The sequence below is a fragment of the Cervus canadensis genome, chromosome 6, assembly GCF_019320065.1.
Source record: "Cervus canadensis isolate Bull #8, Minnesota chromosome 6, ASM1932006v1, whole genome shotgun sequence".
In the NCBI taxonomy this organism is placed as follows: Eukaryota; Metazoa; Chordata; class Mammalia; order Artiodactyla; family Cervidae; genus Cervus; species Cervus canadensis.
Window position 1 is genome coordinate 66,948,846 of NC_057391.1, and position 14,913 is coordinate 66,963,758.

Genomic DNA, 14,913 nt, shown 5'->3' on the forward strand with positions numbered 1-14,913 from the left:
TATACTATGCTCTCTAAAAAAAGAATGGCCTAACAATGGATGCCTTCCTCACATAAGGAAGTGTGTGCATACTTTAATTCATTCCCATTGCCTGCACAAGCGTTAGGCTGCCTGCACCACCCTAACAAGAAACCATGTTCCTGTTTTACGCTTGGAGAGAGGACTGGGTACCAGGTACTGCAGCAGCTCAAGCAAGGGGGGTTTGCCTGCTGGCTCGGCTTCTTGAGGTGGGCAGCTTCTTCAAATCATTCAAATTCTCCCTCAGCTTCCCTGTGTCCTGAGCCATGTGCATATGTAGCCCAGTGATGAAAGACTTGCTATGAAAGCTACTGATTTTGCTTTCCCTCCCTGTGAATTTGGGCTCTGTCCATCCAGAGGTCTTACTACTGGTGAGAATGATCCCACCAAGGGTACAATAATACTCCCATAAACCAAAATCTGAGGTTACTGCCTCTCAATTTTGGGCTCCTCATGCCAACTGAACTAAAGGCAGAAATGGGATTCCAATGTGCCTGGGGTTATTGATGATGATTTTCAAGGGGAAAAGGGATTTATAACAGAAGCACCCAGGCTGCCATCTGTCCATGTCTTTGTGTAAATGAGGCACAGGTGGACACAGCCCTGCAGGGGGCACATAGCCTGGCAAACAGACTATCTGCAGAAATATTCCTATCTGCAGTCTTACACTTCTGATTTACTTATTTTGCCTTATTTCATTGTATAAGCTTAAATGCAGTGTTAAATGGTGTCCTCGTCTTACTCCTGACTGTCCTCACTGGTTTACCATTAAGTATGATGGGTAAACTCTGTCATCTCTGTTGCAAAAATCATCTGAGATGATGACTACCTCTGACCACCCCTCAGTTACCATTCTGAGTCAAGCTACTTGGCATATTGATTTCACTTCCTAATTGGTCTTCCTGTATCCACCACTGCTTTCCTAAATTCTGTTCAATATAGCACCTAGAGTGATCCTATTTAAGTGAAGGCCATATGATTTCAGAATAAATAATCTTCACTCAGAACCTTCCAATGGCTTCCCAGCCCTTGCAGAGAGAAAGACAATGTATTCACGAGGACCTACAATGAGGGGCAGGCCTGGAGCTGCCCCTTTTAGATCTCCCCTCAAGGAAGAATTCAGTGACCTGTGGCAAGGGAAGTGGCTGGCTGACAGCCTCCAGGGTGGTTGGCTCCTTCACAGCGACCTTGGCTATCTAGCCAAGACCGTGCTCTTCAGTGGCCCCCAACTAACTGTGTGGGCAAGGAGATGGTACAAGGGTGAGGCCATTTCTGCCCAAGGCAGGCCTCTTCCTATGGATAATCCTTGCTTTGGAGCTCCCCAGAGAGAGTCTGCAGCCTACAGAGTGGCCCCTGCCTAGTCCTTTCATAGGCATTACACCCTAATAAACATTTGAACTCCTAATTCCATGTCAGCATCTGCCTCTGGAAGATGAGTCCCCGCCCGGCTGGTACTCTCCCCTATTCTGCTGCAGCCACGCTGCCTCCCTGTCATCCCTCAAATAGAAAGTCTTGTCTCAGAACCTTCAGGCTCAGCATGTCCTCTGCCTGGAGCCACCTTCTCCAGATGTCTGCACATCACACTTTCTCATATCCTTCAGGGCTGTACCCTTCTCTGACTCCCTGTTTAAAATGACACATAGACTGCATTATATACACTTACCCTAGTCTACTTTCCTGTTTTTATTTTCTCTATAACATTTATTGCCATTGAAAATATCACATGTTCTACTGTTTATTTTCAATCACCCCCCACTCCAATGGAATGTTTCGTAAGGACAAAGCTCTTTATCTGTTACCCCCCCCCCTTTTTAAAATTTCTGTTTTTCAAAATTTAGAAGGATACTGAGCATGTAGACATGCTACGACCAGTGGAGAAATGCTTTTCACCTTGCTGCTTCTTCCTTCTGTTCCTTCTAATTTTGTATGTGTTTGTGCAATGCTTTCTTTCCCTTGTTTGTTCCCTGAGTTGTGCCAGTTTCCATTTCCCCTCTTGCTATTTCTGGCCATCCCCTTCTGACGTCTCTTCCCTGAGTTCCTGTATTTCCATGCTGCTAATCTTCCTTGGCACCTCTATGAACTTTTTTCTGAATTCACAGACGAATGTTGAATCATAGTTTTCAACTGTTCCAGAACAATTTTTTGAGTGTTCTTCATTTTATGAAAGTTTCATTCCCCCTTCACCCTGTTTTTCTCATAGTATTTTTGTGCAGAAGATTTTCCTGCTTCTAGAATTGACTTTTTCTGGGACCAGTTATCTGCAGAGGGTTTCTGCAGGGCATGGCAGAGTGTGTGTGGCCATGGTGGAGGGCGGAGAGTGGGCTTGGATCAGGGGAAGATCTAAACTTTGAAATGTAAGGACTGCCTATTCCCTTGCTACAGCAAGGCACTGCTGCCTTCAAATAAAGCTCCTCTTTGGGGTAGCCAGGCCTTTTTCCTTCTCTTCAAACTGAATCAAGTTCAGGAAGTCTTCTATTACCACCTCTTTACTTCTCAGCTACTTTATTAACGGTGGTCTCCAAAAAACATGCCCTTGCCTGTCAAGGTAACACCATCACCTTGTCAGGTTTTGGTTTTCTGTTGTTTCCACTCTCTGCCCTGTGAGTCTTTCTCTCACGCATCCATGTCCTATTCTATCCTAGGGCAGCCGCCTGGCAGTTTCCAGGTCAGTACCATGACCTCTCTTTAAGGAGAACCTCTGAGATTGGCCTTCCAGGTCTCCCTCACCCTTCATTCCTCTCCCCCACTGTCTCCTCTTTCAGCTCTGCATGATTTTCCCCAACACTCCACCTTATCTCCATGGATTTTTGCCAGCACTTCTACATAACTTGGAGTGTGTGATATTTTTTTAACTAAAAAAAAATATTTCTTGTTGCTCTATTTCTTTTTTAGGAAAAGAAGAAATATTCAGAATTTAATTGTAGTCTTGTTCAAACTAGAAGATTTACTTTACATTTAATTGAATAGTTGGGGAGATACCCTGGAGAAGGGAAAGGCTACCCACTCCAGTATTCTGGCATGGAGAATTCCATGGACTCTATAGTCCATAGGGCTGCAAAGAGTCAGACACAACTGAGCAACTTTCACTTTCACTAACTGAATAGCATGAAATATACCCTCCCCTTCATACAGCCACAAAAAGTTGTTCTTAGATATAAAATAAAACTTACTTCAAACTTGCTTAATTCTTGAATTAACTTTTGTTCTTTGATAACAAATTCATCCTCCTCTTGTTTTAATTCTAATGTAAGTTGTTCAATCTGTGCCACAAACTCGTTGATATCATGTTGTCTAATATTGGTCTAATTAGGGGAAAAATGAGAATTTATCATCTGTCTTGTAGCAGTCAGTATTATATTTTCAAACAGTCAGATAAATCAATAGCTTTCTGCATCACATTTGGCTAATTTGTCTCAGTAACTACTGGGGAGGGGGGGATGTTTTTTCCCTTCAGAGATTAATTTCTTCACCAAACAACATGTGTAAATGACATTAGGAAATTGGGCATGGAACTAGTAGGGGCTGGAGGGTAGGCAGAGGATAAATATAAGAGCTAAATAAATGATGTTTAGTCCCTTTATTTTTAGAGATAGTTTCCCTAAACACTGTCCTCAAGTTTCAGTTACATACTTCAAAATCATATTCTGGAGAGAATTGCTATTTTGCTAAATTCCTACAGTTAATACATGGCAAATGGATACATTTCTTAAGAAAGTTACATAATTTACTCTAGACATGAAATCAGCAATAAGATAAAGCATAGTGAAATACTGAAGAATTACTGATATGCAATCAATAAAGAGAGCAAACACAAGCTCCTTGGGTTCCTTTACCTCTTCTATTAATTCATTGCGCCTATTTTCAGCTTCTTGAATTTTATCTATAAGTTCTTTTATTTCATCTTTTATATTTTTGATCCAACGCGCATGTTTTTTTCGCAAACAAGCTATTTTCCACTGAGCTATAATACTGGAGATGAGAACAAAAAGAATTATCGTCAAATTGACATCACAGTTCATTGAAAAGATGAAGGAATTCAAAGCAAAACAAATAGTATTATGATCATACAAAATTATCTGTGCTATTGATGATGCAGACTAGGCACATTAGCTGAAAAAATAAGACAAAACATTAACTGCCCAAATGCCATCTCTGCAAGCTGCTTCACATGAAGTTGTGTCCGTACATCCAGCAGGGCGGTCAACAAACCACACTTGATAGCTTACCTCCTCTATAAAAGGATAGAAATGAGGAAGGCTTAGGGGTTGGTGAAAAAAGAGAAGTCCCAGACAGAAATGGTAAAGGAATTACCTAAATTACTCAAAGTGCTAGTAAGAAGTCTCAAGCTCCTGAATTCTCAAATTTTTCTCTCCACCATAACATAAAAAAGGTAACTGGACAAGAGTAAAAATGTGCAACTAGAGTCTTATAAATAGTATAATAACAATGACAACAACAATAAAATATATCTAAGTTTCTGCGGGTGTTTAAGTTTCTAGGTGCTGGGCACTGGGCTATACACTTCACATAGATCATCTCATTTATCATTCATGCAATCTTACAAGGTGGGTACTACTATCATTCCTTACTTTATAGGGATGGGAACAGAGAGATATTAAATAACTCAGCCCTGGTCATAGAGCTAACAAGAGGCAAAACAGCCAAAGTAGTTCATCTGCTGAGACTGTGTGCTTAACCACTCTCCTCTGTCCCTTCACATCACCTTCCTTACTGGTCCACATAGGCTGCCTGGATGAGTAAGACCCATTGTCACAAATCTTGACAATTATATTCTGGTGACTTTGCATGATTGGAATGAAAAGCTTTGTTTCTGTTCAATTAACAAAATATCAAACTAACAAACACATCTAGAGCCAAGAGAACTCACACAACTTAATTTTGTGGGAAATAACTTCCATGGACTCTAGCAACCAACAAGCACTCTGATTTCTTCCAACTTTGGGGCACGTTAATTAAGACAACATACAGTACTTATGATATAAATAAGCTTTTTTTTTTTTTTTTACCATCTCTGAGTTTCTCTTTCCATGTTCTCATTCAGGATTTTTATTTGTTTCCGATATATTTCCTTTGTTGCTCTAAAAATAAGAAAAACATATTGGATTTTGCATTTATGGGAGCTGTTAAATGTATAATAGACTTAATATAATTCTTCACAATAATGCAACCTTATTGTGGTAGCACAATAAGGCTACCATCTAATTGGGAGACAAAACACCAGTACAACTAAAGATTTTAGTGCCAGACTAATGGAAAGACAATTACAATTTTCTGGCCAGTGCAAACTGCTTTTGCAAGTTTTGAAGCCAAGAATAAGGAAGAACAGATTTTGGCGAGGCAGTTGAGGACAGGTTATTAGGGAATAATATTTAATAGGGGGAAGAACATGGAGGTGATATCTCACCAAGGAAAAGACATCATCATTTGCAAACACACAGAGGAAAGGAGCAGCTAGTCAGGACGCTTGGGACTAAGGCAAACTTACTGCATACAGAGGACATGAAGGGAAATAACTCTACATAGGAAGGGTTTAGGTCAACAAATTGGTGAGGAACTATGGATTTTAGATTGAGTTCTGATTTGCTGTAATGTATAATTTAGACATTATACACAGGTATAGGGGGCTTCCCTGGTAGCTCAGATGGTAAAGAATCTGCCTGCAATGCAGAGACTCAGGTTCAATCCCTGGGTTGGGGAAGATCCCCTGGAGAAGGGAATGGCAACCCACACTAGTATTCTTGACTGGGAAATCCCACGGACAGAGGAGCCTGGCGCGCTACAGTGCATGGGATCTCAAAGAGTCCGTCACGACTGAGCGACTATAAATTTCACTTTCTTCCATAACTTAGAAAGCCAATATAGATTCTGGAATTAGTGATAAGTAGTAATTAAGAATGGAAAATGTGCTTGTGGATCTGTGGTGGAGGGGAATGTGGAGACTCTAATGTAGGTATTAGAAGCAGCTTATGTAGAACTCAGCATCTGTCTATCCTTTCATTGAAAGATTGAATGATAATGACCTTTCTGGACTGTAAAACAGAGATAGACAATTATGAACCTCCTTTTCTATAGTATATTTCAAATTTTACAGGCTTATTACCATTTATTAAAAAATAAATGCAGAGGAAGGAAGATTAAAATGTTCAAAGGTAATAAACATACCGATGAAGCTCACCGAGAGTGATAAGTCCTTCTTCCATATTTTTGATGTCTACTTTTCTTTTTGATAGGAAGTTTTCTTTCTGAGCTATAAATGCCAGTTGTTTTTGATTTCTACCATGAAAAAATAGTTATCATACGTTGAACGTTGAAATCATTTTTAACTCCTTAGCATAAGAAAATATGCAATCAAAAACAAGAATTCAGAAAGTAGTTTGGAAATTTCAGTTCAGGAACTATTTACCAGATAAATTAGTAAAAAATAGAAACAAAGTTTTTTTCCTAGTAGTGGCTAGCTCTAAGAAAATCATCAAGCCATGAAAGGAACATTAATTGTAATAGTAACCATAAAACCATAAGAATATTTCAACAGCACTTTGCCTTGCTGAGTGGGTGTGTCTCTTTTAATGAATTTATCAATTCTGGTATTTTATTTTGGAAAATGTGAAGGAATCAATCAGACTAACTTTAGATAGTGGTCTATCTCTTCCTAGCAGTGTGACCTTGAAAAGAGACTTCACCTATGGATAAGCTTCAGTTTCGCCATTCATAAAATGGGGACCATAATACCTATCTCACTGGTTATAAGAATTTAAATGAAATGTAAAGTGCTGAAGCCAGTGAGCAGCACCCATGAGAAATTCTCTGAAAAGTGATTATTTTTTGTCCCTAACTTACAGCGTGAATAATGGAAAGTTTATGATTTTGTTCAAATTTCCAGACATTGATAGGACGTACATGCCTGTAACAGGAAGTACTTTATCTAAGCGTCTCATCTTCTTCAAAATGTCTGTGGACTGAATTGTGTCCTCCTACAAATTCATATGTTGAAGCCTTAGGCCCCAGTGAAATGGTATTTGAAGATGGGGTCTTTGGGAAGACATTAGATCTATATGAGGTCATGAGGGTAGAGTCCTCATGGTGAGACTAGTGCCCTCGTAAGCAGAGATACCAGACAGCTCTATCTCTCTATCTCCCTTCTGTGAGGACACAGCAAGAAGATGGTTGACCATCTTCTTCATGCAAGTTAGGAAGAGAGTTCTCACCAGAATCTGGCCATGCTGGCACCCAGATGTCAGATGTCCAGCTTCCAGAACTATGAGAAATAAATTTCTGTCATTTAAATCTCCCCGTCTATGGTAATTTGTTATGGCAGCCCAAATTGAAGAGGACAAATACCAATACCAGTAGTAAATGTTTCAGGGCTACAATTATTTGTCACCAGAACATTTTATGATTCAAACTGATAACTTAGTATTGATCTAAGGAAGTTATTGCCTGAAGAATACTAACTGTATCATTCTTAGTAGGCTATTCAATTGGATAAGATAAAAAGATTGTAGGAACTCTCTGTATCATAAAGACTACAACAATGACCATAAATCCAGCTTCACATAAGTGGGCCTGGACACCATAATTACACTTCCATGTGACTTAATTTTAAGTGTAGTAATGGATTATTACTTATATAATTGATTAGGAAAACACTGGTGAATGCCCATTACCTGCTAAGCAATGGAAAAGATCCTGAGGATATAGTGCTAAGATGGAGCAACTGCGCTGATCTGTCATAGCTCAGTGGGACAAAGTGATGTGTACCCAGGTGATAACAATGCAATGACTAATGAAAAAGAGTGACCTTAGAGGGATGTTTCATAGGGGCCATTCTGGCGAGAGGGAGATAGATAAGTTAGGGGTGGTAAAAGGGAAAGTGGGAAGAACTTCTGAGAGGCAAACCAAATCAAAGAGGCTAAAAGGGGTGAAAACAGTGGAGTTGGATAGGAGGACAGGATATATTTGAGAAATATTTGGGAGGTGGAACTGACAAACATTGGTGATTCCTGGTAAAATATAGGAGTTTCCTTGAATACTTTCCCAGTCTCTGGGTTAGGGGATTATGTCAATGACCAGATCTTTTTCTGAGATAGGAAATTTAAGTGCAGAGCCAGTTTCTGATGACAGTAGATCTCACAGTTTCTCTAGGCAGTATTACGGAGTAAAAACTCAGTTATTCGTCCAAGAATCTGACGTAGAAGTAAAAATAATAGGTTTGGTGTTTATGGATTTGATCTGACCCATATGAGGAAAGCATTATTCAGTATGTATAGAGGCAAATTTGGGGCCTATTTATGACTGGATAAAGAATATTTCATTGTTGTCAATAGATTTTAAAACTAGGATAAGTTTAAATGGAGAAGCAACCCATAACTATAGTATGTTGAGTCATGTATAGGTCATGGATAGAAACATACTCAGAATAAATTCTCCGTTTCTGCATGAAAACTTTATCCTCTTCATTTAAGACAATCTTATATTGTCTGGAAACTGTTTGCAATTTCTCTCGTAGAGCTTTGTTGTCTAAATGACATTTGTGTAACTTTTCAGCCATCTAGGAAAAAAAAAAGGAATTGAAGTAGAGGATTTGTGTCATGGTTTCTCTGATGGGCAACTCACTAGAGCACTGAGCATATTAACACCCATATAAGACTATGCCTTAAATGTTGAGTAATTTATTTCCACATCAGATATGTAATTGTACACTTGGGGCCTCAAATATGACAAATGTATAGAAAGGTAATAAACACTGATGAGAAACCATAAAGTAATAATTCATATTGAAATAAGAATTAATAAAGTAGGATCATTCAGCAAGATCTGTATGTCCTTTTCCCAGAAGATAAATTATACCAGGGGAAAAAAAACATATCATCAGTAGGAACTCTTGCTCAAAACCTCTTTGAGTAGATATTATGCTTACCTTTTCTTAAATATTTCTATTCAAGGACAAAAGACAGTAAACATTAATTTTCTGAATGAGGTAAGAACTTGGTGCTTGGATGTCTCTACTGAATGGCTTCAAATGAGGTAAGAAAGTTAGGAAGGAATGGTGGGCTAAGGATCACTGAAATAGCAGGATGAAAGGGATCTAAAAAGTGTTGCAGAATAAGATAATGAGGAATTAGTAGGCCTAATTCTATAAAAAAGCAAAAATCCAGACTGGTAAACCTAGCACTGAAAACTCTTATTCTGATATTGGTGGTTGTAGTTTAGTCATTAAGTCGTGTCCACCTTTTGCGACCCCATAGCCTGCAGCCCACCAGGCTCCTCTGTCCATTGAACTTCCCAGGCAAGAATATTGGAGTGGGTTACCATTTCCTTCTCCAGGGGGATCTTCCTGACCCAGGGATTGAACCCACATCTCCTGCATTGCAGGCAGTCTCCAGCACTCAGGCAGATTCTTCATGACCAGGAAAGTCCTTTTACTCTGAGGACATTTATTAATATAGAAGAAATCATTTGGAAACTGAGGTTTGGTTCTCTTACTTGACATGGGGGACAAAAGTAAATACTTAGAGCTCATCCAGGTGTTAAGCCTGATAAAACCTCCCACCACTTTAGTCTGGGATCCCAAAGAGCTTTACTCTCTGAAAAAAAAGTGAATTAAAAGCTAACAAGCACAGTCAGTCACTCACTCATGCAATCCCATGGATTGTAGCCTGCAAGGTTACTCATCCATGGAAATCTCCAAGCAAGAATACTGAAGTGGGTAACATTCCCTTTTTCCAGTAGTCATGTATGGATGTGAGAGTTGGACTATAAAGAAAGCTAAGTGCCTAAGAATTGATGCTTTTGAACTGTGGTGTTGGAGAAGACTCTTGGACTGCAAGGAAATCAAACTAGTCCATCCTAAAGGAACTCAGTCCTGATTATTCATTGGAAGGACTGATGTTGAAGCTGAAACTCCAATACTTTGGCCACGTGATGCGAAAAACTGAAGCTCATTGGAAAGCACTCGGGGAAAGATTGAAAGCAGGAGAAGAAGGGGACGACAGAGGATGAGATGGTTGGATGGCATCACTGACTTGATGGACATCAGTTTGAGCAAACGCCAGGAGTTGGTGATGGACAGGGAAACCTGGCATGCTGCAGTCTATGGGGTCACAAAGAGTCAGATACGACTGAGTGACTGAACGGAACTGACCTGAAGCATGGTCAAGCATGACTTCAGTCACCAGGGAACCTAAAGGTGGATTAGGAAAGTTTGGAACTGGTAACATCCCAGGTATCTGACAAAAGTGAATAAAATCTGTATCTGAGAAATATACTGTCATCCTATACCTCAAATTGTTTCTACAAACGCCTTTTTTGAAGAACACTGTCCAGTTTCCTACCAGGAACAGAAGGAAACAAGACAGCATGGACAAAAACTGGCAGAAACTATAGATAACAGAAATAGTCCTACAAAAATACCAGACATTGGAAATAGACACTGAAATACAGAAGTACTGTATTTATTATGACCAAAGAAATCCTAGACATGCTTGACAAATATGGCAAGGATTCAGAAACAATAAAGAGTAACAAAGCAGAGTTGAAAATTTCCCAACTCAAAAATACAAAAGCCAAATTAAGAATTGAAATGAGACCATTCACCCCAGAATGCAACTAAGGGAGACAAAAACTAGAAACCAGAGAAGAGCAAGTAAGAAACAGAGAGGATATTTTATTAGTACACATGATTGTGTACATAGAATTGGAGTAGTGGGAAAAGCACAGGACAAAATAAATACATGAACAGATAATGGCTGAAAATTTTGAAGAAATTATAAAATACAGCAATTCACAGATTTAAGATGTCCAATAAATCCCAAGCAGGATAAACAAAAAGAAAAACCTGGACATATCATAGTGAAATTGAATAATTAAGTCAAAGGGAACAAAAAAGACCTAAGGTAAATGAAAGATATGCTGTATTCATGGACTAGAAACTTCAGTATTGTAAAAGTGCAAAATCCTCCCCAAAGTGATCTACAGATTTCATTCAACCCCAATCAAAATCCAAACAGGTTTTTTGGGCAGCATTCTTTTTGTTTCCATTTGTACTGAACACATTTTCCCACACCCTCACTTTCAGTCTGAGTGTGTCTTTAGATATGAAGCTAGTCTCTTGTAAGCAGCATATATAGACATTAAAAAAAAAAATCCATCAGCCACTCCATATCTTTGATTGGCATATTTTTCCATTTTCCTTTAAAGCAATTATTGATAGATATGTATTTATTGATGTAAATATTGATAAATGTAATATGTAAAATGTAATATGATAATATGTAGATATTAATAGATATTTATTTATTCCTTGGTGGCTCAGTGGTAAAGAATCTTCCTGCCATGTAGGAGATGCGGTTCGATCCCTGGGTCTAGGTCGGGGAGAACCCCTGGAGAAGGAAATGACAACCCACTCTAGTATTCTTGCCTGAGAAATCCCAAGGACAGAGAAGTTTGGTGGGCTACACAGTCCATGGAGCTACAAAAGAGTCAGACACAACTTAGCAGCTAAAACAACAACGTGTACTTATCAACACTTTGTTGATTATTTTCAGGTTGTTTTGGTAGTTTTTTGTTCATTCTTCATCTTTTGTTCTCTTCCCTTGTGATTTGATTACTATCTTTAGTGTTATGTTTAGATTCCTTACTCTCTCTCGTGTGCATCTATTACAAATTTTTTGTCTATGGTTACCATGACATATACACATAGCAGGGCTGCACTGGGGGCTCAGATGGTTCAAGAATCTGCCTGCAATGCAGGAGACTCGAGTTCAGTCCCTGGGTCAGGAAGATCCCCTGGAGAAGGGAATGGTCACCCACTCCAGTATTCTTGCCTGGAGAATTCCTTGGACAGAGGAGTCTGGCAGGCTACAGTCCATGGGTCATAAAGAGTCAGACACGACTAAGCAACCATCACTTTCACTTCATACACATAACATTTAGATATGTGTGATTAAGTTAACTCATGCATGGATGTGAGAGTTGGACTATAAAGAAAGGTGAGCACCAAAGAATTGATGCTTTTGCACTGTGGTGTTGGAGAAGACTCTTGAGAGTCCCTTGGACTGCAAGGAAATCCAACCAGTCCATCCTAAAGGAGATCAGTCCTGGGTGTTCATTGGAAGGACTGATGTTGAAGCTGAAACTCCAATACTTTGGCCACCTGATGCGAAGAGCTGACTCATTGGAAAAGACCCTGATGCTGGGAAAGATTGAGAGCAGGAGGAGAAAGGGATGGCAGAGGATGAGATGGTTGGATGGCATCACCGACTCAGTGGACGTGAATTTGTGTAGGCTCTGGGAGTTGGGGATGGACAGGGAGTCCTGGCATGCTGCAGGTCATGGGGTCACAGAGAGTTGGACACAACTGAGGGACTGAACTGAACTGAACTGAAGTTAATGATCTTAAGTTTGAACACATTCTAACAACTCTGCATTTTTACTACCCCTACACACTTAATATTTTTGACATCATACTGTCCATCTTTTTGGTTTTTGTACAACTTAACTTATTGTGGATAGACAATTTTACTGCATTTATATTTTGAGCTTCTCACTAGCTTTATAAGTGGTTGACCTTTACTGTATGCTTGCCTTTACCAGTGAAATTTTTCCTTTCATAATTTTCATATTTCTGGCTATGGCCTTTTCTATTTAGAGAGGCCCCTTTAACATCTCTTGTAAAGTAGGTTTAGTACTGCTGAACTCTCAGCTTTCGCTTATCTATAAAACTCTTCATCTTTCATTAAAATTTGAATGACAGCCTTGTCAGGTAGAGAATTGGGTGTAGGTTTTATCCCTTCATCACTTTAAATTTATCATGCCACTTTTTTTCTGGCCTAGAAAGCTTCTGCTAAAACGTCAGCTGATAGTTTTCTCAGAGTTCTCTTGTATACAGCCAGTTGTTTTTCTTTTGCTGCTTTTAAGAGTCTCTGTTTATTTTTTTGCCATTTTCATTACAATGTGTCTTGGTGTAGTCCTCTTTGGGTTCATCTTGTTTGGGAATTTCTGTGCTTCCTGGACTTAGATATCTATTTTCTTTCTCAGGTTAGGAAAATTTCCAGCTATTATTTATTCAATTATGTTCTCTGCCCCTTTCTCTCTCTCCTCTTTCTGGGACCCCTATAATCTTAATATTAGAACACATTGATGCTGTCCCAGAGGTCTCTTAAACTATCCTCATTTTTTTTTTTTTAAACTTTTTTTTAATGCTTAGCTTAGGTGATTTTCACTATTTTCTTCCAGCTTTCTGATCAAATCTTTAAATCAGTTAGTGTGAATGATCATGATTATTATTAGCTAATGAAAATACTATCTTTGCAAAATTTCAGATTTTCACACATATTAAAATGTTAACTAAAAATTAATTATAATCTTAAAACCATCACTTCTATCTTCCTACCTGTTTTATCTTCAGCAATAATTCACTTTTTTCAGAATTTGATGAATCATCCAGTTTTTCCTTGTTATTCTTAAAAAAAAGCCTATGAACAAAGGAAACCAAATAAATTCCTATTAGGACATGTTTTCCAGAAAAACCACATTTACTTATGATATCAGAAACTTCCAGTCCCCATCTCCCTATGCAACATATTTATTTACTATTCATTAGAATAAACAAAAATTTTAGTCTTTTGATATGATGTATTAATATTTATTTATACATTAATTTAAGAAGCAATTTTTGAATACCTACACTTTGAAGGTGATATAGATACTGGAGATACAGCACAGGCAAAGTCTCTACCATCATGGAAATTACACTCTAGTGAAGTAGGCAGAATAGAAGCAAGTTATCAAAAAATATATATTTCAGATAGTGTTAAATGATCCAAAGACCACAAAGTAGGGTAAAGTAGAGAGAAATCCTGAGAATGATGATGTTAGTGTAGACAGGTGATTAGGGAACACCTCTTGGAATAATTTGTGAAAGACCTGAAGGATGAGAAGGAGCCAGATATGTGAAGACCTTAAGGAAGAGCTTTTCATATAGAAAGAACAGCAGGTGATAATAACCTGGGCAGGAACATGTTTGGTATATCTGATGAAGACAGGAGTTTGAGAAGGCTGAAGAGATAGACACAGCCCAGATCACATAGGGTCTTGAGAACAAGGTAGAAGTTCAGATTTTATTTTGAAGGAAACCAGGGAGGACTTTTTAAGGAAAGGAATGACAGGAACTGATTCACACCTTGTAAAGATGACTCTGGCTACTGAGTAAAGAAAGACAATAGCACAGGAAGACAGACTATGTAGAAGTCTATGGCAAGGGTCCAGAAGAGACAATGGGGGCTCAGACTGAGGCTGTAGTGGTGGAGCTGGTGAAAAGTAGTTGGACTCGGGATATATTCTGAAGATGAAGGCAATAGGACAAGACTTTGGATTTGGCTTGAGTTAGAGTTGGATTAGGGTTAGGTTAGGTTAGTTACCTAGTTGGGTTAGGGTTAGGTAGTGAGGAAAACTGGAATGGTGGATGACTTCTAGTTTTTTGACTGGAGTAATTAGGTAAACAGTGATATGGAAGACTCAAGGAAGAGCTATTTCAAGGAATGGGAAATTAAGAATTCTGTTTGGGACATGTATATTTGAGATATCCTTGAAGTGTGGTGGCTCAGATGGTAAAGAATCTGCCCGCAGTGCGGGAGAACTGGGTTTGATCCCTGAGTCAGGAAGATCCCTGGAGCAGACATGGCAACCCACTCCAGTATGCTTGCCTGGAGAATTCCATGGACAGAGGATCCCGGTGGGCTACAGTCCACAGGATCACAAAAAGTCAGACACAACTGAGAAGCTATAACTTTCAACTTTCCAAGTGCTAAGGTCAAATAAACTGCAGACTATATGCATTTAGAGGTCAGGGTTGAATATATAAATGTGGAAGTCACT

General features: G+C 39.0%; 1 protein-coding gene across 1 annotated transcript in view; it reads right to left on the reverse strand.

Annotated features, from left to right (window-relative positions):
* CCDC175 (coiled-coil domain containing 175) overlaps positions 1 to 14,913 on the reverse strand; it is a 69,693-nt gene that overhangs the window by 28,365 nt on the left and 26,415 nt on the right. Inside the window, exons 8-13 of the mRNA XM_043472211.1 lie at positions 13,430 to 13,511; positions 8,451 to 8,587; positions 6,202 to 6,312; positions 5,046 to 5,117; positions 3,852 to 3,987; positions 3,189 to 3,320 (exon numbers count right to left, since the gene is read on the reverse strand). Of these exons, the coding sequence (XP_043328146.1) occupies positions 3,189 to 3,320; positions 3,852 to 3,987; positions 5,046 to 5,117; positions 6,202 to 6,312; positions 8,451 to 8,587; positions 13,430 to 13,511 (670 nt within the window). The remainder of the gene's footprint in view (positions 1 to 3,188; positions 3,321 to 3,851; positions 3,988 to 5,045; positions 5,118 to 6,201; positions 6,313 to 8,450; positions 8,588 to 13,429; positions 13,512 to 14,913) is intronic.